At 43.3% G+C, this 27,907-nt stretch overlaps 2 protein-coding genes across 2 annotated transcripts; one reads left to right on the forward strand and one right to left on the reverse strand.

Annotated features, from left to right (window-relative positions):
- Positions 1–6,813: 6,813 nt before the first annotated feature.
- Positions 6,814–16,564, reverse strand: TDP2 (tyrosyl-DNA phosphodiesterase 2). Its single transcript, XM_054057868.1, has 8 exons — positions 16,445–16,564; positions 16,015–16,167; positions 15,829–15,944; positions 11,053–11,220; positions 9,540–9,631; positions 8,978–9,096; positions 8,424–8,594; positions 6,814–7,591 (listed from the first exon to the last, which is right to left on the reverse strand). The coding sequence occupies exons 1-8, from the start codon at positions 16,562–16,564 to the stop codon at positions 7,310–7,312; spliced, it is 1,221 nt and encodes a 406-aa protein (XP_053913843.1). The 3' UTR covers positions 6,814–7,309.
- A 1,131-nt stretch (positions 16,565–17,695) lies between these two features.
- ACOT13 (acyl-CoA thioesterase 13) lies at positions 17,696–27,763 on the forward strand. Its single transcript, XM_009564225.2, is given in 4 exon segments — positions 17,696–17,835; positions 17,837–17,923; positions 24,821–25,005; positions 27,187–27,763. Coding segments are annotated over 4 exon segments (561 nt in total). The 5' UTR covers positions 17,696–17,703; the 3' UTR covers positions 27,344–27,763.
- Positions 27,764–27,907: the final 144 nt, after the last annotated feature.

Raw genomic sequence — 27,907 nt, forward strand, 5'->3', positions numbered from 1 at the left:
TTAAAGTACCTTTTCATGCTGTGTCGTTATGTCAGTTTTGATCCCTCATTTTCTGTGATTTCCACGTTTAGGCCAGACTTGTGGAGGCTGAGGTCTGCTTATTTGATGTAAAAAACCCAATTCTTCTACTAACAACACCAAAGGATCAATGAGAATATTATATTTTTTCTGATGTTTTGAAGAGGAAGTGTGTGCAGAGAAAGGAAGCTTGGTTTTATGGCAGCACCAATTCTCATGTTTTGCAGCCTTCCTGACAGCCCTGGGGATTGATTTACAGGTGTGGTAGGGAAAGATGGTTGTCTTCCAATGCTTTGCATAGTTATGAGTTCCCAGTTTTACTGATTGTAAAAGCACCAGATATAGCTACGCTTTTTTAATTTCTTCTGCAGGAAAGAATACTCTCTTGCATATTCAATGCTAGCGCTTCTTGAACCATCTGTGCAAGTAGGCAAAAGACTCCACAGAGCTTAGGGAGATAAACCCTCCTCTTGTACCACCAGGAGAGACCTCCCACCATCTTAATGAAAGCAGAGGGGAAGAATGAGAGCAGCAACTGTCCCTGTTTGCTTTTGCTGCACAGCAGTAGCTGGTCCAGTGCCCTTGACTTTCTTGAGCACAGATTTCCTTCTCGATTTGCTCAAACAGGATGCAGTTAATCCCATGCAAACACAAAGATATCAGAACAAACAGCTCCCACTCAAGAAACCTAGCAGCAGCACCTATTGCCTACTCACTGTCTGCAAATTCCAGAAATGCTATGAAATGGAGCAGCAAACCAAGAAAGCAGGATTATCACTGATGGCTGAAGCTAAGATGGTATTTTCTAGCTGAGCCAGATCTTGCCTTTCATGACAGTGATGACCTAATAGGCTTAACACTGATGAAATAATATGCTGAGTGTGCTGTAATGGTGTCTAAAAACCATTAAAGCTTCAAAATATAGCCTACTAGGTAAACGTTGATCTGGTTACCTCCAACTCCTTTCTGCAGTACATGCATGCATTTGGTCAGAGCCCAGTGGAGCTGTGATCAGCCAGGACAGCTAACTCACCACCAGTCATCTAGAGGTGGCTTTGATGTCTGACAAGCACCCCTCCATTACCACCATACATACCATTACCACTCTGTCAGTGGCGGGGAAGCCCTGACTCAAGGTATTACATTACTGCAACGTGCAGGGAGGTTCCTCCTATGGCAGGGAGCTGGTGCACCCTGCACCCTGTTCTTCCTCCTCGTCTCACTTAGCTTGCACATAACTAGTCCAGGTGCTTTGAAGTTTCTCACATGGCATCTATTCCAAAGGACAGAGGTCTGGGAAATGGACTAGTTTGGTTACCAATACTTACCTTTGTTAGATTGTGCTGTGCTTTTCCAGAAATACCCTTTTCTCCGGCTTCCAATCCTAAATGGGTAAAAAAATTGATCTGTTTCTGTTCAAGAAGTGTTCGGCAGCATCAAAAAATAAAGAGCATTGTATTCACCTCCAGGCTTCTGAGACAAATTTTGTTCTCATTCATCAAAAAACTTGGAAAATTTTTGAAAGCCACAATGAGGTGAGTTCCTTTTCTTGGCCATATTTGTCCAGCATTGTCAGCTGTACTCGCGTACAGTACCTACTTCCACATCCAGGTAAAGTTTCTGCTTCAGCAAATAATTTCTGAGTAGGTTTTCTTTAGCTTCTTAGCTCCACCAGTAGCAGTATGAGGAAATCTAACAGTGCAAATGGTTGGGACGATATGGTGTAATCCTTCCTTTCCTTCTTCCATTGAAGTATGTTGTCCTTCATCAAGGCAAACAAATACTTTAATCCTTTTCCTTGGTCAAAACAGTAGATCTAGTGTATCTCCTGATGTTAGTAGGTCAATGTCTTTTCAAATGTCAATTAATACATAAAGATAACACTAGCAATTTTAACAGAAGTTATTGCAGATATAGTATTACTTTCAATGGTTGTAATTTAGCAATACTTCTGCCTGCTGCATCTCTTGCTTAAGCCTCCTGTTTTCTCAGCTGCTGTCAAAACAATATGTCGGGCTGATGGCTTCTCAGTTGCTGAGAGCCTGTTTTCTCTGAGCTGACGTTACACGTCAAGCCTTGTCCCCAAGATATAAAAAGATGCTATTTATGGATCTTCATTAATGCGTCTTTATTATACTCTTAGTGAACAAAACCATGGGAAATTTGCCCTGATGAAGTTAGGTGAAGTCAGTCTGTAAGGTCTATGTGGGGTTTACCTGCACTGGATGTTTCAAGACAAGCACCCACATGTACTGCCTTCAGCTGGATTTTGGATTGGATTGCCTGCCATGAAGTAAAACGACATCAACATGCAGAAGCAATAACATGACCTTTGTGGAGGTTTTCAACCATCTGAAAACCAGGCTATTTCCTCAGTATAACACAGCCCATCTGTTTCTGTGCAATTATTCTCAGTTTTTACTTTGTACAGCAACCATAGCAATAGGTTCTTCAGGTGTTGCCATAATACAGGTTAACATGCTTGTATTTTGATCTTGTAAATTTGAATATGTCTTGCCTGTTCTTGTATCAAATATACTTCCAAACCTGCGTACAATGTGTAAAGTTTATAGCATTAGTCTCCCATCCCCTTCCTCTTCATAAAACCATTTTTTATTAGCTATGGTTTCAGATTACTCCCCACAGTCGAGAGCATACATATTCTTTAGTTTCATATTTATCATAACATATTTTTCTGCTGCTACTGTGGTTTTGCCTGCTACTACTTATTTACATTTTTTTAAATCCATCTATTTATTATTTGCCTCCTTAGATGTTTAACATTTCTTTATTTTGTTTGATGTATATCTATACTCTTTTAATAAGTTCAGGCTCTTTTAATGTAGAAATGTTTGAGACTTGATCCTCAGAATAAATCGCTCTCTTGATACCTGAATCAAACTATTAATAAAATAACGCCTCAAATAGTACATGATTTCCACAAGGTCCATTGCTGCTGGTGATCATTAATAGGAGAGAATTAATGCATTTTCTCAAGGTCATGTATAGAAGATATGTTACTGAATCAGGAAAACAAATCAAATTATAAAGTGTAACCCAAGGAATCTTTTGTTCGGTTTAACTGTGTTATTTCTATCCGTTTAAGTTTTAGTTGCCATATTCAGCAGATATTTTACCTTTTACATCATTGATTAAATTAAGAGGCAAATTAATTTAAGGACTCTGACTGCTCTTCATTGTCAGATATTTGGATGCTTATGAAGTGGTTTAAATTACAGTTAATTAAAGATGAATTGCTTCACATCCAATAGTCAGTAAAACATTTAGCATTTATGTCTTCTTAAATAATTTTAATTATCCCTTTTTTTGTAGTTCAAGAATAGTTTTAAAAGCTGTTTGCACGATTTCCTCATTCTGAAAAAATGACTAACCACTAATTGAACTGAATATAGTCTTCCTCTTTCAGCTTTTTTATCACTAGAAAAAAGAATTGGACCTTAGAAAGTGTTATGTCTTTGCTTGTTCCTAATAAAAACATTCAAAGATTAAAAAAGACTGTTAATCAGAGGAGGGATCAGTTAGTAAATGCTACAAATGCATCTGGAATTTAGACATTCGGTTGCACACTGCTCTGAACTATTTTTGGGTTTTTTTTTTCTTTCTCTTTTTCTTCCCTGAATTAAAAACCTCTCCTAGAACACCAGCAATCAGACTTTTTCATATCTTCCAAAATAGTCAGAAGGTGCAGCCACACAAATAAAAGCAGCCCTAATACAGGAGGCCAGGAAAAGGTAAATTTCTCGCGTTTTACCTTTCTCCAACATCTTTAGGAAAGTTAAACTGTTATGCCCTGCTTTCATCCTCCCCACAAGTCCTTTTGCTGTAACTACCAGGGAAAGGGAGGAAATGTCAGGGTTGAAACCAAACCTCATGACAATTCTTCAAAGGGTCTTGGTGAGGAACAAAAGAGTATGCAACAAGTCAGATGTGACTGCACCAGCCCCACTTTAAACCTCGAAGGAAAATCCTGGCGGTTGTAGGTATTTTCCACTTTTTTATAGAACTATTTAGTTGGGAACAGAAAGAAAAGGTCACTGACCCAACAGGAGTTAAAAAAAGTATCAGTGAATTCTCCTTCATTGGTCTTGAAGCTGAGTAATTATAAAATAATGGAATATGTTGGGAGTAAACAAAACATGAGGACTACAACATGGACTCCCAAACATGGACTCTTTCACCTTTAGTATAAGGAATTTGGGCTTTGATATTTAAAGAAGTGAAAGCAGAACCGGAGATTTCTGCAGCTGATTTCTGGAGAGATGACCTTACATCATGAGGTTTATTTGCTGCTTTAGTAAGGTGGCCTAGGGCTCCTGTTGAATCAATGGAACACTACACCTTCTTCCAGCCTCCTTGGTCCTGGGACTAGAAGGTGCTGATTAGGGATCCTGATATTCAGAATCCTGTTCAGGGGAGGTTTAGACTAGACATTAGGAAGCATTTCTTTACTGACAGTGTGATCAGACACTGGAACAGGCTTCATAGAAAGGTGGTAGATACCCCAAGTCTGTCAGTGTTTAGAATCATAGAATCATAGAATAGTTTAGGTTGGAAGGAATCTTAAATTCATCTAGTTCCAATCCCTTCGCCATGGGCAGGGACATCCCACTAGATCAGGCTGCTCAAGGCCCCATCCAACCTGGCCTTGAACACCTCAAGGGATGGAGCAGCCACAGCTTCCCAGGGCAACATGTTCCAGTGCCTCACCACTCTCGTGGTGAAGAAATTCTTCCTAATGTCTAGCCCAAATCTGCCCCTCTCCAGTTTATAGCCATTGCCCCTAGTCCTATCACTACAAGTCTTTGTGTTTAAGAGGGATTTGAACAAGGCACTTAACAACATGCTTTAACTTTTGGTCAGCCCTGAAGTAGTCAGGTAGTTAGACTAGATGATCATTGTAGGTCTCTTACAACTATCCTATCCTATCATACCCTATCCCATCCCATCCCACCCCATCCCATCCTACCCTACAGTATCCTATCCTGTCCTGTCCTGTCCTACAGGGAAGAGATCCAAAAATTTGTCTTCTGCTGCCCTATACCCCATCGAGCCCCACTTGCCGTGTTTGCAGGGTATAAAGCAGAGGTGAGAAGGGCAATGTCCAGACAAACTGCTCCTTCCTCAGTGCTTGGTTGGTTGGAGCATGCAGGCAGACATGTTAGGCTAAGCAATAATGGCATCAGTGGAGTTTTCCTTTCTGAACAGGCAAAGCTGCAGGAGGGGTGTGGGGCGTTGAGGGCTGCAGGAGCTTCTGTGAGGAGAGGCTGGGGCTGCCCCATGCTGGACTCAGCTGGCTCCAACGGCCCCACTGCAGGGCATGGCTGAGTCCCACAGCCAAGGTGGTGCCTCTCAGAGAAAGCACATGTGAGAGGACAAAAACCGCTGGGCAAGCAAAGGAGTAAATAAAAGAAGAATGAGAAACAGCAGTGGGTCACAGAGGTCAGAGGAGGTGCTCCATGGTGAAGCACAGATTGCCTGAGCCTGTGGAAGACCTACCCCAGTACAAAGGAGAAGCAGGAGAGAGTATGCTGACCCTCATTTCCCTCCTTACCGCTCCTTACCTTGCTGACCTGCAGCATTAGCAAGGGAGAAGACAGGAACCTGGCATGACACAGAGCCAGGCAAAAGGGAGAGGTGTTCCTCCTGTGTTTAAGTTCACCTTCCTGCTTGCCAATATCCAAATTAGTAATTAAATATATATATATAAATTGGCCATAAATCAGTTCCTCCAAATCAAGCCTATTTTGCCCTTGACAGGAACCAGTAAATGATGTCCCTGTCTATCTCAACCCATGAGTTTTCTTATTTCTGTTTTTCCCATTTCCCCTTCCCATCTCGCTGGGGAAGGGGAGCTGTGTGAGGGGCTGGGTGGGAGCTTGGCTGCCAGCTGGGGCTAACCCACCACTGAAGTCCAGCAAAACACGAGTTGTTTGTAAACTCTGGGATTCAGACCAAAGACAAACAACAAGTAAAGGAATTCAGGCCATCAGCCTCTGTGTTCGCTTTGCATCACAAACACAGGTTATCTGTGATTCATCTACATGCCTGTGCACTGAATATCATCACATCAGAAAATCAGGAGACTTTCCATTTTAAATAAGCTTAGTTCTTTGCACATCTATGATACGACAGCTTCTACAAGACTGATTACATGGTTCTCTGAGTAAGAAAGTCTGTTTGATCTTTTGCAAAGTCAGTGAGATCTTGAGCTGCTCAGGCTTTGCACAGCAGTTTGAGAGCATTGTTTCTAGAAGCTCTTTGGAAAGATAATACGTTTTAATCTGCTACTCATATCTAGGTTAACAAACACAAAGTAAGGTATACACTATGCCAAGTAAACAACTTCCACAGAGGAGGAGAAACAGATGCTAATCTCTTCGCTCTGGCAATCAATGATAGGACCCGAGGGAATAAAAGGGAGATGAGCCAGGAAAGGTTTAGGTTGGATGTTAGGAAAAAGTTCTTCACTTGGAGGGTCGTGGAGCACTGGAACAGGCTGCCCAAGGAAGCAGTCATGACGCCAAACCTAACATTTAAGAAGCATTTGGACAATACACTCAGGTACTTGGTGTGAATTTTGGGGTTGTCCTATGCTGGGATAGGAGTTGGACTCGATGATCCTTGTGGGTCCCTTCCAACTCAGGACATTCTATGACATCCTTTTCTTGTCAAATAGAAGATAAACCATTCTTAAATCTCTTCAATATTCATTTATTACTTAAGAAACTCTTATTCTCTAATAATCTAGTAATTCTTTCCTCAGTTCCTTTCTTGTCTTGCCTCAAGGGGTGTGTACATACAACACAAACCACAGAATCTAATACAAAACATCTCACAAAACACAGGGTTTTAAAGGATGGTGGAAATGGTTACAAAAGAAACAAAATAGGCACAATAGATGTATTCTTAAAATAAAAAAGCAGTATTTATTATGAGATTATAATACATGCAAAACCAAAAGTGTCTTTTAAACCAACAAATATGTTTACAAATTTTATTTACAGGATTTTCCTCCCATTTTAAAACTAGAATTTGGTTTTGCATTTGCATACATTGTTAAAAATAAACATTTTAAAATGTGATTCAAGAACAGCTGCATACAATGAGGAAAAGGAACCTTGGCTTGAAATGAAGCCATTCCAGTAGAAGTCAAGAGCAGAGAATGTATTAGGGTTGAAAATTTAAATACACTTTACTTAAACTGAGAGAGTAAAATCTTATAAAAACAAAAGCAAAAGACGTAAAAACTAACAAAGCAAACTCTTTTTTTTTATAATACCACATCAAAATTACACAGAAGACCCCAGTGATCACTAGGAAATCTGCCACAGTCTAGTTTTTCCAAACCGATTAAGTCCATACTTCGTGGAATAATATGTCCCTCATGCGCTGCAGGCCGAAAATAAATGCGGTCGAACCTCATCTTGCACTTGTACTCTGCATTCAGGTTGGTATTCGAGTGGGTGTCCCAAGTATAGCAGCAGTGTTGAGGTTTGCCCAGAAATTCCCAGATATCTGAAATGTTCTTAGGTAAGTCACGTAATTTTTTAACCTGAAGGTAGAAGGGGAGAAAAAAATCAACAAGACACCAAATTCACAAATTTTACCTTCAAAACCAGAACCAAGTTGTGACAGTAACACTTTTTTCTGCAAAACATGAGCTTTTAAAGACATTGGAGATGTTTCTAAATTGTGGTATTTCTCAGGAGACTCTAAAGCATGACCAGTTCCTGGAGTACTTTCTAAATCCAAAGCATGTTACAAAATAAACGTTCTGCTCTGAAATTTTAGGGTGTGGGGGTCAACACCATGTCCTCTGAAACAACGTCATTCCATTTCACTGCAATGGGATTTCACTACAGGGAAGGATGAAACACTGACCTTTTAGTAATTATATGCAAATTTCAATTTTAATATTTGCAGCCAAAAATTACTTCTAATTTGAAATGTCTCCATGATGGGGGATTAATTTTAAACTTCCGAGATCTGTTTTCTCCAGAGCACCCTCTTTTTTCATTGATTTTACAAGAATTAACTCTCCAAGAATGGGAGAGATGAGTCAGTAAAGATCAGGTTCTCAAAATGAGAAGATGCTTTTAATGTCAAAACTTCATCAACTCTCCCTGCATCTTCTCAGACATAAATATGGGCAACAAAGTATTTTGTTACTGGGGCAGGAGCTCTTCACATACATCAGCTCAGCTCTAATAATGCACCAGCATAGCAATGCCACAGCTTCTACTTAGTCACACTTCCCCTTTTTAAGGATAAACACTGCATACCGGTGTTCTGCAAGCAGGTCACTTGTCACAAAACCAACAGAAAAGCCTGAGAAGATTATGTTAGAATACCTTCTTCTCAAAATAACTAAGTTGTTTATTTACCTCACTGTCTCTGAGGTTTGTGTCCCCTCCAAATATAACAGTGGTGGACTCGGACTCCTTTTGCATTTTGTTTAACACTATTTGCAGTTGCTTCATACGCTCTTTAGAGCTACTCTTAGTGCTTTCCAGATGAGAGGTCATTAAGCAAAGTTCGTTGCCAGATATGCTCACCTGTGCATGAAACAAAAAGCCAATACTACTATCCACGCCATGATAAGAAGTTCAAAAACAAAATCTAATCACAAAGGAAATTACTGAATTACACCTTTGGTTAATATTAGTTTTATACTGAATAAAAGTTGCTTACATTAGGATAAAAAGGCTTTTGGGTTTGTTTTCAGAGGTTATGAGACTTGAAAAACGGCTACTTGTTTACATAGAAGACTTAAGTTTGTCAGTATCAAATGCAACTGGGTTTGTATGTTTGGAGAAGAATGTTTTCTGCTGTTTGAGACTGTCATAGAGTAAAGCCAGACTAGACTTTCCTAGTTTTTTTGGTTTTTTTTGTTTCGAAGGTAGAAACAGAACTGTTTAGTACATACTGACTCACTCACATGTGCAACTAAAAGGTTCCTCATCATGGCAGTTGTTGGAAAAGGTATTATTTCGTGTTTCAGTAACTTTACTCTTGATTTCTTCAACATTATCGCAGTGAAATAGCCATCTATGTTACCTAAAGTGGAACAGGGGAAGCAATGGTTGAGGATATCTTCTGGCGCTTCACGAAGAAGTTAAGGTTCTGAAAGAGATCTTTTTACCACGATCTGGGAGAGTGCAAACTCATTAGTGAAAAGCTGCAGAACAGCAGTGTGAATTTTCCAGATTTTTTAAATGCAAAATACTTAAGAAACTACTTATCTTTGGCTACCTTTGCTATCAGTCTTTCAAAATACAGAAAAATACAAAGGAAACCACTGGCAAGCAAGCTTTTCACATGCATAATTTGCATCAAACTGTATCCTGCTGTCAAAACATAGGAAGTAATTTAAGTGCTTCCTTCTTCACTTTACAGTTTTCATTCCTATAAATGGTAAGAAATTTTGGCAAGGAAGACCGAATAAAACTGAACTTACTTTTTCTGGTTTCTGCCTTTAGAAACTGAGGTTTATTTCTTACCTGTAATAATACTGTAATTGCTTGCTCTCATCTGTAGAAGACAGAGATATGGTGGGATGACCTCTTGTAAAAACACGACATCTGGACTGTATCTGAGATGGACAAGATAAGATTTTAAATTAACAAGTGAAAGGCACTGCTGTTACGCTCTGAGGCCAAATGGAACGAAAAGGGATTTCAGGTGCACATTGTCCTCATCTTCCTAGCTATTGTAAAAATCTATTTATTTTAAAAAAGAAAAAAATTCTTTCTATCATATTTAGTAGCATGTAGACAGATCATCACTGCTAAAAGGGAGGAAACAACAATTATTATGGACATGGAATTGACATGGTAAAAAACCCTCTGAATTATACCGTGATCTTACAAATATTTGTGCAGGTTTCATATACTACATATACAAGGAACCCAACTTAAGCAGCCGCAAAGCAGCTTTGGAACATGTTTTGCAACATCTAAGTTCTCCAGAAGATTCCAGCTCCGGATTCTCCAGAAGATTCAAACTGAACAAGGATTCCCTTACAACGGATCCCACCAGTTAAACTGCCACTCATTTTCTCAAGTCTCATCGACATCAAGCTGTTTTATTTCTTCCAGCTGTGCAATCAGTAACTGATTTAAACATGACTTTACAACTGTTCCTATTTTTCTACACCGCTGAATAGCCCTGCTCTAATCAGGTGAAAGACAAAACAAAGGCCTTATTTACTGAAGAAAAATATTGAGGAAGGGCCACTAAAATGATCAGAGGACTAGGAAACCTGCCATACGAAATAAAGCTGACAAAACTGGGTTTGTTCAGCCTTAAGAGGAGAAGACTTAGGGTAGACCTTACTACCCTGTTCCAGTTCATAAAGGGTGTCTACCAAGAGGACGGAGACTCCTTTTTTACAAGGAATTACATGAACAAGGCAAGGGGTAATTGATGTAAGTTGGTCCAGGGGAGATTCCAATTGGACTCCAGAAGGCCATTTTTCACCATGAGAACAGCTAAACATTGGAATAAACAGGGAAGTAGTAGATTCGTCCACACTGGGCACCTTTAAGGCTCAGCTGGACAGAGTGCTGGGCCATCTCATTTAAACTACATATTACCTAAAAAGGTTGCACCAGCTGATCCTTGAGGTCCCTTCAAATCTGGCTTTCTACAATTCTATAAAGTATTCATACTACTGGAGTAAGGCAAACACGTTTTGTGCAGTTTTATGCTTCTCTCACATACAGGATGGAAGTATGAAGTACAACCGCAACTTTAACAATTCTGTTCATTACAAAAAAAGCTCTTTAAACTAGCTGTCACAAAATATTTAAGCTTTGAAATGTCACATAGTTTCACACCTCTTCCAACCAGTAGATCAACTTTTATTCAACTATTTAGAGTTTGTAAAGTGATTGTATTGTTGCATCTAATGTTAAGATAATTTGGACATGAAGATTTGTTACCTAAAAGAAGCAGCTTGCTTTCTCCTTTAAAGCTGGGTATATGACAATACAAAGATGAAGCTGTACTTACAATGCCAGGTAAGAACAGACTCCTCTAGCTCGTTCTTTTAGGTTTCCTAGGTCCAGCCCATCAATGTTCCACGTTATGAGTGAGAACGTGCTCTCATCTTCTTGTTGCCTCGAGTCTGCACTGCTGACACCGGCATTACTAGTAGTTGCATCCGCTGTGAGGTCAATACTAAAGAGAGAGTTTACTTGTTTGTCAGCATGCATAATACTACTCTTTCTGCAATTACCTCCTTCATCTTCTAAAGGAAAATGACCCATCACAACTTACAGATGGCCATCTAAAACTTTCCCAACAAATATGTTAACACGTAATGATCTCAATATAATTTAGAAGCACAGTAACTAAAACATACAGACTTCATTCATACAAATCCTTAATACACAGGAGAAGTAAAGTGGGGTTTTCTCCTCTTTATAGACAGAAGATAACATTTATCAATATGATTTAAGTTAACCAGATGGCAACCAATGTAATCTAAAGCACTTTAGTAATTCAGCTCTTTCCCCATGCTTGAGGCAGGCTGTGTATATTACTTTTTCAAACACCTTCCAGCATATTAGAAAGAAGGAATTGCAACCAGGACACGCTTTTATGCACCAGTCTTCACACTAAGGTGACATCCTCGCAGCTGCCAAACCCCCTGGGGAGGCACATACACAAACTCACTCTGTGACAAATTAATAGTTCTTTTCTTCAGGAATATTCACACCAAATCCCACCTCAAAAACACAGGCCATGCCTACCCTGTTGATTTGATAAAGGCTAAACAACAGCGTCAAAGTTTGAGGGCCCAGCCTAGTAACTGCTTTGGGACTGTGTTGCTAAAGAGAACCAGACCCTACCTGATAATATATGGACCTGATAACATATGGTTGTACTGGTTTTGGCTTGGATAGAGTTAATTGTCTCCATGGCAGCTCATATGGTGCTGTGTTTTGGACTTGTGACTAAAACAGTGTTGATACCACAGAGATAAGTTAGCTTATCTCTAGTTAGATAAGTTAGTGCTTAAACAGCATCAAGGCATTCTCTGCTCCTCCTGCTGCTCTGCCAGCGAGTGAGCTGGAGGTGGGCAAAAGGTTGGGAGGGGACACAGTTGGAACAGCTGACCCCAGCTGATGAAAGGGACACCCCATACCATATGATGTCATGCTTAGCAACAAAAACTGGAGGAAGAAGGGGGAACATTTGGGGTTATGGCATTTGTCTCCCCAAGTAATCATTACATGTGATGGAGCCTTGCTTTCCTGGAGATGGCTTAACACCTGTCTGCCGATGGGAAGGACTGAATGAACTTGTTTTGCTTTGCTTGTGTGTGCAGCTTTTGCTTTACATATTAAACTGTGTTTATCTGAACCCATGAGTTTGCTCAGTTTTACCCTTCTGATTCTCCCCCTCATCCCACTGGTGAGAGGCAAGTAAGCTTCTGTGTGGGGCTGAGCTGCCCACTGGTGTTAAACCACGATGCTAGTTCAATGCAAATTCTTGGAGTGAAGAGAAGTCTGTAACGAAATACATTAAATAGCATAGCTAAGACTATTTTGGCAAAGTTGGGATACTGGAGTTTTGGTGTTAAACACAGAATTTGCATGCACACATTAAAATAAGGCCCAGAACCAAAACAAATTTGTTCCCTAGAACTTAGTACTGGTTTTGTACTTGGTGCTGCACAATGTAAGATTCCTCTACATCTAATGTAAACTGAAGAAAGAAAGAAAAGCAGACAAAGGAAAGAAAGCTAAGGGATTTTTAAATAGGTGAATAATATGGTATATGCCTTCAATATTTCCATAATGACTTTTTATACTGTAACATAAAGGACTATGAGATGAAATACAAAAGTCTGTGTGGTCTTCAGTGATTCCCCCACCTGATTAGGAGGTCTCCAGACAGTCCTCCCTCCCAACAAATCCTGCATGCCCCAGATCAAGACAGAACCCACAGTGCAAAGAGAGACAGAGGTTGGAGAAAAAATGGTGCTGCCAATCTGTTAGAGATGTATTCTGACTCATCATGGACTACCTGGACATTGATACTAATGTTCAGTAGGCCTGCATTCTTTCATACGTACAATTACATCAAGCAAAACTCGGTAAGCTGTTATGAAATACAGCTTATTCCAAATGATAAGGATCGTTAAGGGCTCTTTGATATAATACACAAGTCCGTAATTGATAAATTTACATAAACACCTCCCCTAAGAAGAGAGGGTCAGAGAGCCGGGGTAGTTAAGATTGGAGAAGAAAAGAATCCAAGACCTTATTGCAGCCTTTCAATCCTTAAAGGAGGCTTATATGGAAGATGGGGGGGAAACCTTTTAGCAGGACTTGTATCAATAGGACAAGAGGTAGTGTTTTTAAATTAAAGAGGAGAGGTTTAGGCTAGTTATTAGGAAGAAATTTTTTACACTGAGGGTAGTGAAACACTGGAACAGGTTGCCCAGAGACGTGGTAGATGTGCCAACCCTTGAAACATTCAAGGTCAGGTTGGAGGGGGCTCTGAGCGACCTGATCTAGTTGAAGATGTCCCTGCTCACTGCAAGAGGGTTGGACTGGATGACCTTCATGGTACCTTCCAACTCAAACCATTCTATGTTTCCATGATTTCTATGACTACAAAAGAAGCTTCCCTCAGGACTGTAAATAGCAGGGATTTCCAAAGCTCACTTCCACATGCAGTATATTACCCTTGGCACGTCCTAGGTGTGTGCAGTGAGATAGCCACTGTGTGTAAGACACAGGATCTTAGATGCTAACTTTCACAGGTACATTTAACAAGGTCAGCATGTACATGTCAGTTTTATTTATAGAAATATAAACACGCATACACCACGGAGATTATATACACCTGATTTATACATATATAAATGTCTGCCTACTAATATCCAATATGTGCTACTGCACAAAACGAGACCTCAAAGAGAAAATGACCTTGTCCCTTCCCTGAAAGGCTCACAATCCACTAGCCCAGAGGAAAGTGGCTGAAGCACCCAGAGACAGAAAGTGCAGCCTGCAGGTCTCACAGCCTCTCAAGAGGAGCTGGCTATTCCCCTCGAAGGGGTCAGCCTCGGCGAAAAAACAAGAGAACCAGCATGGAAACACGAATGTGAGGAATTCATGCTTTGAATGTTGGGGTTGTCCTATGCAGGCCCACAGAACCTTCAAACATAGAATCATATAATAGTTTGGGTTGGAAGAGACTTTAAAGATCACTTAGTTCCAACCCCCCCTGCTATGGGCAGGGGCACCTCCCACCAGACCAGGCTGCCCAAGGCCCCATCCAACCTGGCCTTGAACACTTCCAGGGATGGGGCAGCCACAGCTTCCCTGGGCAACCTGTGCCAGTGCATCATCACTCTCATGGCGATGGACATGATAGAAGTCAAGTCCCAGTACCATAGGTGGCTCAGTAAGAGCACCTTGCAGATGGATGTAGGCAATCCATTACGGAGTTGTTTATATTAGGGGAAAAAGCTTGTAGGGACTCTTTTCAAGCCTGGTCACCAGGACAAGACTTTACAACAAATAAAGCTTTAACTAAATTATATGAGTCGTCTGCTAGATTTCTCACAGCATAGGAATAAATTGTGTTGCATACGAGATCACCTTTTTAAGACTTGGTGACCAATGATAGGGCCCGAGGGAATGGCAGGAAGATGTGCCAGGGGAGATTTAGGTTAGATATTAGGAAAAGGCTCTTCACCCAGAGGGTGGTAGAGCACTGGACAGGCTCCCTGGGCATGCAGTCATGGTGCCAAAACTGACAATATTGAAGAAGCATTTGGGCAACTCCCTCAGCCACACCATATGAATGCTGGGGGTGTCCTGTTGGACAGGACTTGGACTTGATGACCCTTGTGGGTCTTTTACAACTCAGGACATCCTATCACTCTATGACTTAGAAGAACATTCCTTAAAGATCTTACAAAAATGTCTAAACTAAAGCAAGTGAACAATAGTAACAAGGGCTGCTGCCCAAGGGTGGACAGAAAACTGCAACGTCATGTGCAGTGGGAGAAATGGTGTAATACTTGCTTGTAGTTTAATGCACGCAACTCCAGCATTTTCATCTTTCTTTTGGCCAAAGCAGGGGATAAGTGGCAAAATACTTTATTTACTGATATAAACACACAAACCATAAACATAGGAAAGGCAGAGAAAGGATGAAACTGTAGTAAAAGGACTGCTCTTAGTTAGATACTCGTGGGTCCCTTCCCATCCAGGATGTTGTATGAATAGAAGTGACTCTGGTGAGACCGCACTTCGAACACTGTGTTCAATTCTGGGCCCCTCGCTCCAAGAAAGATGTTGAGGCTGAGGCTCTGGAGCGGGTCCAGAGAAAAGCAACGAAGCTGGTGAAGGGGCTGGAGAACAAGTCTTATGAGGAGCGGCTGAGAGAGCTGGGGTTGTTTAGCCTTAAGGAGGCTGAGGAGAGCCCTTATTGCTCTCTACAACTACCTGAAAGGAGGGTGTGGAGAGGAGGGAGCTGGGCTCTTCTCCCAAGTGACAGGGGACCGGACAAGGGGGAATGGCCTCAAGTTGCCCCAGGGGAGGTTCAGACTGGTATCAGGAAAATATTTTTCACCGAAAGGGCCATCGGGCACCGGCAGAGGCTGCCCGGGGAGGGGGTGGAGTCACCATCCCTGGAGGTATTGAAAAGACAGGAGACATCGCGCTCAGGGACATGGTTTAGTGGCAGATAGGAATGGCTGGGGTCGATGATCCAAGAGGTCTTTTTCAACCTAGTGATTCCACGATCTGCCCCGGGGTGACCTACCAGTTCCCAGGCTCCGCGCAGGACGGCGACACCCCGCCCGCCGCATCTTCCTTCTTCTCCTCCTTCTCCTCCTCCCTCTCCTGCAGCGGCGCCTCGAAGTAGGCGTTGAGCGCGGCCTGGAAGGCAGAGGCAGGCGGCAGGGCTGCAGCAGAGCTGCCCCCGCCGCCCCCGCCGGCCCCGCCGCACCTGCAGGCTCCAGCCGCTCCCGGCCAGGAAGGGGCGCGCCGCCGCCTCGGCGCTGCGGGTGATGGAGGCGAACTCGGAGCACAGCAGCCTCCGGCGCTTCTCGAGGTGCAGCACCTCCTCCTCCTCCTCCTCCTCCTCCTCCTCCTCCTCCTCCTCCTCCTCCTCCTCCTGCTCCTGCTCCCGCTCCCTGTCCCCACGCCGATCCGCCTCGTCCTCCCCGCGCGGCCCGAGCGACGCCGCCTCCGCCCCCTCCATGGCGAACCCGCCGCGAGACGCGCACACACCGCGCGTGCGGGTCCCGCCCCGACCGCAGCCTGACGGGCACCAACCCTATGGCACCGCCCCCCCCGCGGCTCCTCCCGCACTCCCCCGGCTCCAGGGCTCTCCTACCTGCTCCATGGCTGCTTTACTTCCTCCAGGGCTCTCTTACCTGCTCCAGGGCTCCTTTATCTCCTCCAGGGCTCCGCCTCCTCCAAGCCCTCCATACCCCCACTCCATGCAACTCTCCCCCCCCATGTCTCCGCCTCCTCTGTGGCTCCACCTCCTCCATGGCTCCTTCTCCTTGGCTCCTCCTCCTCAATGGCATCGCCTCCTCCAAGGCCCCGCCTCCTCCAAGGCTCCGCCCCCTCCAAGGCTCCTCCTCCAAGGCTCCTCTACCACCTCCTCCTCTTTTGCTCCGCCTCCTCCATGGCCCCCCCTCTTCCATGGCTCCTCCTCCAAGGCTCTGCCTCTTCCAAGGCTCCTCCCTCTCCACAGTTCTGCCTCCTCCATGGATCCACCTCCTCCATGGCTCCACCTCCTCCATGGCTTCTCCTCCTCCTTGGCTCCTCCCTCTCCATAGTTCTGCCTCCCCGTGGCTCCTCGTCCATGGCTCCGCCTCCTCCAAGGCTCCTCCTCCATTGCTCCTCCTCTTCCTCCAAGGCTCCTCCTCTTTGGCTCCCCCTCCCCCAAGGCTCCTCCTCCTCCTCCATAGATCCTCCTCCAAGGCTTCTCCTCCTCCCCCAAGGATCCTCCTCCTCCATAGCTCCTCCTCTTCCATAACTCCTCCTCCTCCAAGGCTTCTCCTCCATGGCTCCTCCTCCTCCTCCAAGGCTCCTCCTCCTCCATGGCTCCTCCTCCTCCATGGCTCCTCCTCCTCCATAACTCCTCCTCCTCCAAGGCTTCTCCTCCATCGCTCCTCCTCCTCCAAGGCTCCTCCTTCTCCATAGCTCCTCCTCCTCCATAGCGCCTCCTCCATAGCTCCTCCTCCATGGCTCCGCCTCCTCCTCCAAGGCTCCTCCTCCTCCATCGCTCCTCCTCCTCCAAGGCTCCTCCTCCTCCATAGCTCCTCCTCTTCCATAACTCCTCCTCCTCCAAGGCTTCTCCTCCTTCTGCATCGCTCCTCCTCTTCCAAGGCTCCTCCTCCTCCATAGCTCCTCCTCCATGGCACCGTCTCCTCCATGGCACCTTCTCCTCCATCGCTCCTCCTCCTCCAAGGCTCCTCCTTCTCCATAGCTCCGCCCCCTCCATAGCTCCTCCTTCTCCATGACCCCCATCCATGGCTCCTTCTCCTCCAAGGCTCCTCCTCTATGTCCCCCCCTCCATGCCCCCTCATCTATGACTCCTCTTCCTTCACGTCTCTGCCTCCATGCTCCCCCTCCTCCACAGCTCCCCCTCCATGCCCCCCCCCCCGCCCCATGCCCCTCCTCCATGCCCCCTCCACGGCTCCTCCTCCTCTTTGCTCCCTCCTCCATCCCCGCATCCCCCGCCTCCTCCTTGGCTCCACCCCCGCGGGTGGAAGACGGCGTTGCGGTTCCGGGTCGCGGGGGTGACCGGCGGGGAGGGCAGCATGGGTCTGTCCATGGAGGGCCTGCAGGCGGCCGTGAAGTACATGGTGGAGTCGCAGGGCTTCGACCGGGTGCTCAGCAAGGTACGGGCGGGGCACGGCCCGCACCTGGGTCACAGGGGAGAAAACAGCTGCTGTGGATAGAATCGTAGAACCGGTTGGGGTGGAAGGGACTTTAAAGATCACCCAGTTCCAGCCCCTCTGCCGTGGGCAGGGACACCTCCCACTGGATCAGGTTGCTCAAAGCCTTATCCAGCCTGGCCTTGAACACCTCCAGGAATAGGACATCCGCAACTTCTCCGGGCAGCCTGGGCCAGTGCCTCACAGGAAAAAAAATAATAATAATAATCCTAAAATCTAATCTAAATCTCCACTCTTTCAGCTTAAAAATGTTTCTATAACTCTTTAAGTACTAGAGCCGCCTTCCAGGGCCCTGAACATAAGGATATGGAAATGTTGGGACAGGTCCAGAGAAGGGCTACAAAGATGTTCAGAGGGCTGGAGCACCTTCCTTACGAGGACAGGCTGAGAGAGTTGGGCTTGCTCAGCGTGGAGAAAAGGCTCTGGGGAGACCTTATAGCGACCTTCTAGTACCTGAAGGGGCTACAGGAAAGCTGGAGAGGGACTGTTTGCAAAGGCTTATAGTGATAGGGAATGGGGCAATAGGTATAAACTGGAGAAGGGAAGATTTAGACTAGGCATAAGGAAGAATTTCCTCACTTAAGGAGAGTGGTGAGACACTGGCACAGGTTGCCCAGGGAAGCTGTGGTTGCCCCATCTCTGGAAGTGTTCAAGACCAAGTTGGATGGGGCTTTGGGCAGCCTGATCTGGTGGGAGGTGTCTGTGCCCATGGCAGTGGAGTTAGAACTGGATGATCTTTAAGGTCCCTTCCAACCCAAACTATTCTATGATTCTATGAGCTCTCTGAAGACAAAGATTGTAATGAACAGCTCTCCATGAGTTATTCAGTAACTAGTATTATTCCTTTTGTGGGACTTAGTCCCTTTGTGGGACTTAGCTAACTTTCAAGACTGAAATTGTGAAATAAATTATTACTGTTCTCTGTTAAAAATTTCTTTTAAAAGTAGCTGTTCTAACAGCTGACATTTCACCTTGAAAGTCAGACCAAAAACATGCGCACTCCATGAGTTTTTAATGAGGCTCAGTATAAAGAAATACTGATGGACCAGTGGGGTAGTGATGGATGAAAAGATGCACGTGCGCCAACAACATGCGCTTGCAGCCCAGAAGGCCAACTCTATCCTGGCCTGCACCAAAAGAAACGTGGCCGACAGGTCAAGGAACGTGATTCTGCTCTTCTAATCTGCTGTGGTGAGACCTCATCTGGAATACTGTGTCCAGCTCTTGAGCCATCTGCACAAGAAGGACATAAAACTGTTGAAGTGGGTCCAGAGGACGGCCACAAAAGTGATCCAAGGGTTAGAGCATATCACATAGGAGGACGGGCAGAGAGAGTTGGAGGTGTTCAGCCTGGAGGAGAGAAGGCTCCAGTGAGACCTTATAATGACCTTCTAGTACCAAAAGGGGGCTTATAGGGAAGATGGGGACAGACTTTTTAGCAAGAGCTGTTGAGGCAGGACAAGGAGTAGCGGTCTTAAACCAGGAGAGGGTAGATTTAGACTGGATATAAGGAAGAAAGTTTTTACAATGTGGGTGGTGAAGCACTGCAACAGATTGCCCAGGGAGGTAGTGGAGTCTGTATCCCTGGAAACATTAAAGGTCAGGTTGGATGGGGCTCTGATCAGCCTGCCCTAGTTGAAGTTGTCCCCGGTCCTGCAGGGGGGGTTGGACCAGATGACCTGTAAAGGTTCCTTCCAACCCAAAGCATTCTATAATTCTGTGAAATGTATTTGACTGGTACGGTTCTAATGTAGTGCTAAGTTGTGATCAAAGAAAGCTGAAATGATGCTGCTTTGTCTTCCTAATTTTTGTAAAGTGCAATAGTGTAGCTGATGTGTTCTTGAGCCTCTGTTTAGGGTGGCCCTGTGAAGCAGCATCAGTCTTCTTATTAAATTTGTCAAAGCTGGAATTCTCCGTTTAAATTCTATTTATTTGAGTAACCAGGATACAGAGAGAAGCAGTAAATATATCTAAGAAAACCAACCATTTAAAAATTTATGTATTTTGCATGGTAGAGGAGCAAATGTAATACCGGAAGCGGTGCTTTCATTGACAGCTCCATGGTCCAATACATTTAATAGAAAGTAACTATTTACAAAGCAACTGCTATTAATCTTGTTTCCTCAAGACAAAATCACAGACTAGATCATCTAGTCCACCTCCCCTGTTAAAGCAAGTTCATATAGATCAGCTTGCTCAGGAATGCATCCAGGCAGGATTTGAATATCTGCAGAGAAGAAGACTCCACAACCTCCCTGGGCAGTCTGTTCCAGTGAGTCTGTCTCACTCACAGTAAAGTTTTTCCTCATGTTCAGGTGGAACTTCCTGTGTTCCAGTTTGTACCTGTTGCTTCTTGTCCTGTCACTGGGCACCACTGAAAAGAGTCTGGCCCCATGCTCTTGACATCCACCTTTAAGATATTTATAAGCATTCTTAAACCCACTCTTGGTCTTCTCCAGGCTGAACAGACCCTGGTCTTTCAGTCTCTCCTCATAAGAGAAATTCTCCAGTCCCCTAATCGTCTTCATGGCCTTCCACTCGATTCTCTACAGTAGTTTCTTGTTTTTCTTGAGCTGGGGAGTCCAAAACTGAACACAATACTCCAGATGCGGCCTCACCAGGGCAGAGTAGAGGGGGAGGATAACTTTCCTCGGCCTGCTGGCCGCACTCTTCTTGATGCACCCCAGGATGCCATTGGCCTTTCTTGGCCGCATGGGCACATTGCGGGCTAATCATCAACTTCTTGTCTTCCAGCACTCCCAGGTCCTTCTCCACAGAGCTGCTTTCTGGCAGGTCAGCTCCTAACCTGTATTGGTGCATGGGGTTATTCCTTCCAGGGTGCAGAACCCTAGGGTCACCTTTGTTGAACTTCATGAGGTTCCTCTCTGCCTAACTTTCTAGCCTGTCTAGGTCGTGCTGAATGGCAGCAAAGCCTTCTGGTGTATCAGCCATTCCTCCCACTTTTGTGTCATCAGCAAACTTGCTGAGGGTACATTCCGTCACCTCATCTGGATCATCAGTTGAAAAACACTGGGCCCTGGGGTGGGGAACACTGCTGGCCACAGGCTTCCAACTAGGCTCTGCACCACCAGTGACAACGCTCTGACCTCTGCCATCCAGTGAGTTCTCAATCCACCTATTGTCCACTCATCTAACCCACACTTCCAAGCTTATCTACAAGGATGTTGTGGGAGATAGTGTCAAAAGCCTTGCTGAAGTCAAGGTAGACGACATCCACTGCTCTCTCTTCATCTGTGCAGCCAGTTGTGGCATCATAGAAGGCTCTCAGGTTGGTAAAGCATAATTTCCCCTTGGTGAATCCATGTTCACCTCTCCCGATAACCTTCTTTTCCTTCAGGTGCTTGGAGATGATATGCAGGATATGATCCGTTACCTTTCCAGGGCTGGAGGTGAGGCTAAGTGGCCTGTAGTTTCCTGGGTCCTGCTTCTTGCCCCTTTTGAAGACTGGAGTGACATTGGCTTTTTTCCAGTCCCTAGGCACCTCTTCTGTTTTCCATGGTCTTCCAAAGATAATAGACAGTGGCTTAGCAGTAACCTCTGCCAGCTCTCTCAGCACCTATGCGTGCATCCCATCAGGGCGCATTGATATGTGTGTGTCCAGTTTGCCTAAATGATCTCTAACCAGGTCCTCCTTGACCATGGATCAGTCTTCCTTTCTTTAGACTTTCTTTCCTCCAGGCTTTGGGACTCCTGAGGGCCAGCCTTAGCAGTAGAGACTGAAGAAAAGAAGGCATTCAGTAATTCCACCTTCTCCCTATCCTCTGGCACTAGAGTACCCACCTCATTCAGCAGTGAGGACACAATTTTCCCTAGTCTTCCCTTTTGCTACTGATGTTCTTGAAGAAGCCCTCTTGTTGTGCTTGACACCTCTTGCCAGATACAATTCCAAATGAGCCCTACCTTTCCTTGTTACATCCCTGCATACTCTTGACACCATTCCTATATTCTTCCCAAGTGGCTAGTCCCTTGTTCCATATTCTGTAAACTCCTTTCCTCCATTTGAATTTCTCCTGAAGCTCCTAGCTCATCCATGCTGGTCGCCTGCCTCCTTTTCTTGATGTCTCACTCCTAGGCATGAATTGATCTACAACCTTGGAGAAAGTGGTGCTTGAATATTAACCAGCTGGTTTGGACTCCCCCTACCTTCTAGAGCACTAACCCATGGGATTCTTCCAAGTAGGTCTTTGAAGAGGCAAATGGTAGCTCTCCTGAAGTCCAGGGTTGTAATCCTGCTTATTGCTCTGCTTCTCCCATGCAGGATCCTGAACTCCACCATCTCACAGTCACTGCAGCCCAGGCTACCCCCAGCCTTCACGTCCCCAACCACTCCTTCTTTGTTTGTTAGTACGGGGTCTAGTTGCACACCTCTTCTCATTGGCTCTTCCACCACCTGTCAAAAGGTTATCATCCATGCTATGCAGGAATCTCTTAGGTTGTGTGTGCCAGGCTGTCTTGTCTTTCCAGCAGGTATCTGGGTGGTTGAAGTCCCATGTAAGAATCAGGGCCTGTGATCAGGAGGCTACTTCCAGCTGCCTGTAGAACATCTCATCGACTCCCTCTTCCTGATCAAGTGGCCTGTAGTAAACACCCACAAGTAGACTTTTTGGTCTTGTACATAAAAAGTATAAAGCTTTAATTTTATGAATCTCATTTATTTATAGAGTCCTATTAGTTCTTGGTCACTGCTTCACTGTGATAACTTTACTCTCCTTTACCTTAGTCTTCTACTAAACAGAGAACCAATGCAATTTCAGCTCATAAAGGTAACTGGCTAGAAGTGAGCCTCGGGAGACAGGCTTCTTACCTTGCTCTGGAATACTTTTTGACTTCTTCTGCAATCTCCTTCTAGAAGTACGATGCTATGAACATAATCATAATAACAATAAAAGTGCAGTTTTGTTTAAATTTAAAGTACCTGCTGTTGTTCTGGGAGATACCGGAAGCCTTTCTTACCAATATGGCTCAAGATTTTCCTGTTCTGGAGAAGGCAGATTTTAGTCGGAAACTTTTCAGCTCTATCATCAGACTTAGTTTCTGGTTTGATTCCAGCATGTTATCTACATAGGGTTTAACAACTGTGGATTTTGAAGTCCTTTCTCCAAAGAGGCAGTGCATCGCAGTAGTGGCTGGAAGCCAAAGCAGAATACCGCAGAGACAGACGCGTGGGAGGACAGGCACAGAAGGGCTGTGAGAAGTACAGACCAGCAGCTCTGGCTGTGTGAGTCCTGGAAGCATTCAAATAACGAGCTATTTTTGTCAAGGAGAGCAGGCAGCTAGTGCCAGATCAGAGCAATGACAAAGGAAACCAGATGCTTTCCTTGCCTTGCTGATGGATTGGAGCACTCCCTGATGGTGGTGGAAGCCATCTGCTCCCTGTGTCGCACGTCACTAAAGTCCTTATTAGAAATTCTGTCAGAAATGTAGGCCTCCAGCCAGTTCAGCTCAGCATGCCTGGTTTAGGACGTGGGATTTTCGTTTTCATTAGGACACTTAGTGATTTCCCCTCTGGTTAATTCCAGCTTTTTTCATTTGTGGATGGACTGTGTACTACATCATCCTTTACTTTACTCTGCAAAATTTGGATAAAATTTTGCCTGTCAAAAGCGACATTGTCTGAAACTGAGCTCTTGCACTGTGTTATATAAATAAGCAATAGTGAAACTAGAGACATTTCAATCTTTATTCTTAAAAATTTAAGTCAACAGAAAAGGTATGGAAACATAGAAAATTGAAATAAAAAACTTTATAAAAAAGATTATAAAATCAGTAGGAATTATAATAAATACTATAACCGCATTTTACTTGTGACAGTCTGAAGACTTCCAAGTCTTAGTTAGTGATGTTACACCTTAGTTACAAGTGTAAAAATATATGCTGAATTGACCCCAGTTTTGCATCTGCTTTCAGAGTATATTTCAGATTTTGAATATAGTGCTACTAACTGGAGAAACTTGAAAAAAAATACTGAATTACAGTAGCTTCTCAAAAATCCATCTTCCTGTGTTGGTTACAGCAGGAAGCAGGGTACCAGAAATGTACTGTAATTTTTCTGTTTAACCCCTATAGGCTAGAATGAAAGTCCATATGCAGTCATGCTGCTATAGTACAGTGTGATACATCCTTGGGTACTTCCTTCTACCCAGGAGTATGGATTTCAGTTCAGGAAAGCCAGCCTGATTAGCATTTCCAGTGCCCATTTCAAAATACTGATTTTTACTGAGATTGCTTTAGGATAATGGTTGATGAATTACTGGCAGTCTTGTTTCCACTTCATGAGTTAACACATACAGCTTCAGAACTATGGTACAGTTTCATGTTCCCTTTAATCTGGCTTTTCAGTCCCAGATTAAAAGTAAAATTGAAGAATATTGTCTCCTAAGCAATGCCTGAGAGCACAGCATGTATCAATGTTCTGTTAAGCTGTCAGTTTAAATATTTCAATAATTTAAATATTAAAAATTCAGTATTCAAGGTCATTCAAGGCCAGGTTGGATGGGGCTTTGAGCAACCTGATCCAATGGAAGGTGTCTCTGCCCATGGCAGAGGGGTTGGAACTGGATGATTTTTAAGGTCCTTTCCAATATTCTATGAGTCTATGGTTTATCCGCACTAGAAATACAAAGTTTCCTAAGGTGAAAATTTGCTGCTTAAAATTCAAGGAGATACCTAATGTGACAGTTAAATTACTATAATTTCCATCTTTTAATTTGTCTCATGAGTCCAGACTTAAACAAGGTGTACTTTCATTTTGATTCAGTGCAGTATCAGGTGTTGGTACTGTTGTCAGTAAGATTTTTATTCCTTTTTTTGGCTATACAGATGAAACTTCTTTCCGCAACTCCTGGAAAAGTTGTTTGTGAAATGAAAGTAGAGGAGGAGCATACAAATAGAGGTGGCACTTTACACGGAGGTTTGACAGCCACACTTGTGGATGTGGTGTCGACAGCAGCGTTGCTGTACACAGAAAGAGCACTGCCTGGTGTCAGTGTGGACATGAATATCACGTAGGTATCATCAACCACGTTTACCAGAACATTCTAACTTTTCTTCCCCTAAGAAGATACTGACATCATTGTACCACAGCACATAAATTATGTACCCACTTAAAAAAGGTGTTTTCTTTGGTTTCAGAAGTCCTGTTTTGATGAATTAAGGGGTGATTGTATTTGGGGATATTGCTATTTAGTTGCAAAATTCAAGTCGGACGTTAGTAAGCTTTTATTATATGCATTTAAGAGATGGTACCCATTCATTCATAGAATGTAAAGGAATGTTGATAACGAGTTTAGTACTATGAAATTGGCTCAACTTCTGTCTTCACTTGTGAAGATATGTTAGAGTGTGTGTCCTCAAACACCAAAATCTAGGTTAAACAGCTTTCCTTACTCTAAGTCCATAAAATGTTAAAAGAGTAAAAATGTTAAAACAGGAAACTCTAGCTCTGTGGTATGCTCACCTAGAGGGTGAATCACAGATTTAATCAGAATTTCTCACTGGAGGAAGATTCCTTTGCTGTAGGTCAAAGGTAGTTTTTTACTGAGAATAGTTCTTCCTGTAATGCAAATGTAAAGCAGTGTATTTAAAAAAAAAAAAAAAAAGTTGTTCTGAAACCTTCTTTGGTCACGTTATTATCATGTGCCAGCTTTGCTTCACTGCTTTTAACAAAGAGATTATAACTAATTGGAACAAAAGTAACTCTACATGGAATAACTAACACAGAGCATTAAAAGTCTTGGAGAAGTAACCCCCCATCAAAAGTTTCATTTAAAAAAACCCAAGCTTTAAAAGTGCATGGGGAGCAATCCCTATCTTTACCAGATTCTTTCCTTGCTCCTCCTGACCCTAGCACCTTCTGATTTCTCCTCTGGGCAGGTGGGACTGGAGCATCCATTTAAGATTTATACTGCCACTGTGATGGACAGGAAATTACTGGAAATTAAAACCTGAAATTCTCCTAACATTTTTTTTTTTTTTTTTATTCCCTACAGTAGTGTAACAAGAGTCCAACATCTGAATTATTTAAACTACCAAGTATGCATACCCAATTATACATTAGGGCTAAAATCTGGAGAAAATGCTCTCTCTGGAGCTCATCCGAAATGATTGAGTAGCATAATATTTAGGGAGTGTTATGTGAAGCAGTGTTAATAGCTTTGTTTAACCCCAGACTACTGCTTTCCTTGAACAGATGATATTGGATATTGAACGTTGCTATAACACAACTTTTTCCTTTTTGAGAAGGAGCTTTTTAAAATGTTGTCACGAGGAAGCTATTTCAGTAATGGAAAGAACAGAGAAACAGAGAAACTTTTTTTTTACTCACAAGAGGATCAGCAGCAGCCTCTGAGAATGAAGCAAGATTGAAACCCTGCCCTTGTCAATTAATGGCGCTTGTGCTACATCAGCATTACAGATGACTGACATACTCTTGACAGGGTGTCACGTGAAAAAACAGACCAGTTGATTAAATTCATCTCAGTAAGGTTTATATCCAGAATTATACATTGTCTTCTGTAATTCTAACATTTGAATATTATTCCCTTGCCTCGGATCATGGTTGGATCATGTTCCTCCTAATTCTTTCCTGCGGTTTTGTGGGGGAATTTCTTACTGTTCCCCAGAGAGTGTGTTTTAAAAGCACACACTCGGACTCATGTAAATAAAAACAGAGAGTTATCTAATGCATGGAAGCAACATTAAACCTAGTAAGTTTGAAGGTCTCCCAGATTTTCCTTGCTTTCTCTGACCAGAGTCTGGGAAGCAGTTAACCTATGCTTAGGTTCCATACAGAAATGACCTTCTGAAGCCTTTGTAACAGACATTTTGCAGCTGAACCAGCCAGACTGATTTAGATAGGCTGTAGGGAACCAGCAGTGAACTTTTAACTGGGATATTTGATACCTCATTGTTTCTGTTCCACAACAGACTTTTTCTGAGAACCAAGCCAGTGGGTTTCTTTCTGTTCTCCATTTTCTCAGAGAACTTTTGTAATGAATTGCCACTGCAGTACTTAAAGGAGCTCAAGGACTTTAAAAAGTATGGATTTGCAAACAGGCAATTAGAGAGAGATGTGTCTTTATTACTCACTTTTGCTAATCCCCTTTGTGATAAACTAAAATGCAGGAATATTCTTGGATATGTGCTCTGTACAGCCTCTTACCTGTTCATTTTGTTCTTCATTGAAGATATACTTCTGCTGCTAAGATTGGAGAAGATGTACTGATTACAGCTCAGATTTTGAAGCAAGGAAGAAATATTGCATTTGCCAGCGTGGATTTAACAAATAAGGCAACAGGAAAATTAATTGCACAGGGTAGACACACAAAGTATATAGGTAATTAATATGAGAAAGTAAAAAATAATGTTGTATTTAAGAATCCTATATAGAATGATTTTCTCATTTATGCAATAAGATGTCTTCTGCACAAGTTGTGAGTCTATGCATTGTGAATTAGTCTCACTGCCACAATCGAACAAATTTCTTAATTACCATTAAAATTGCTACAGGCCTAAAATCAGTGCCTATTTTGGGATGAACAACAGCGTTACAAAGCAGCTTTGTCTTCAGGCACATGACAATCACATTGAAACAACACTGTATATGCTTACAAAACTACTTGTTCTGTGAGATGGTAGCACAGAGTTCCTGTAACATAATGTCAAACTGCTTTGAAGTGTAAACACAAAATGTAATTTACTGATGCTATAAAAATACTCAAAAATATTCAATAAAGCTTTCTGAAACTACCTTTTTAAAGATTACCTAATAGTTTTGTGATCTCTTTGCACTGAGTAAAAGGTTGTCAGCATGGCATGATTGAGAGAGGGTGTGGTATAACCCTTGTACACAAATTGACCTGAGACTTCATCATCATCTCCCTGTGATTCCTAAATGTGAAAATGTAG

This window comes from Cuculus canorus, chromosome 2, assembly GCF_017976375.1.
Source record: "Cuculus canorus isolate bCucCan1 chromosome 2, bCucCan1.pri, whole genome shotgun sequence".
Taxonomy (NCBI): Eukaryota; Metazoa; Chordata; class Aves; order Cuculiformes; family Cuculidae; genus Cuculus; species Cuculus canorus.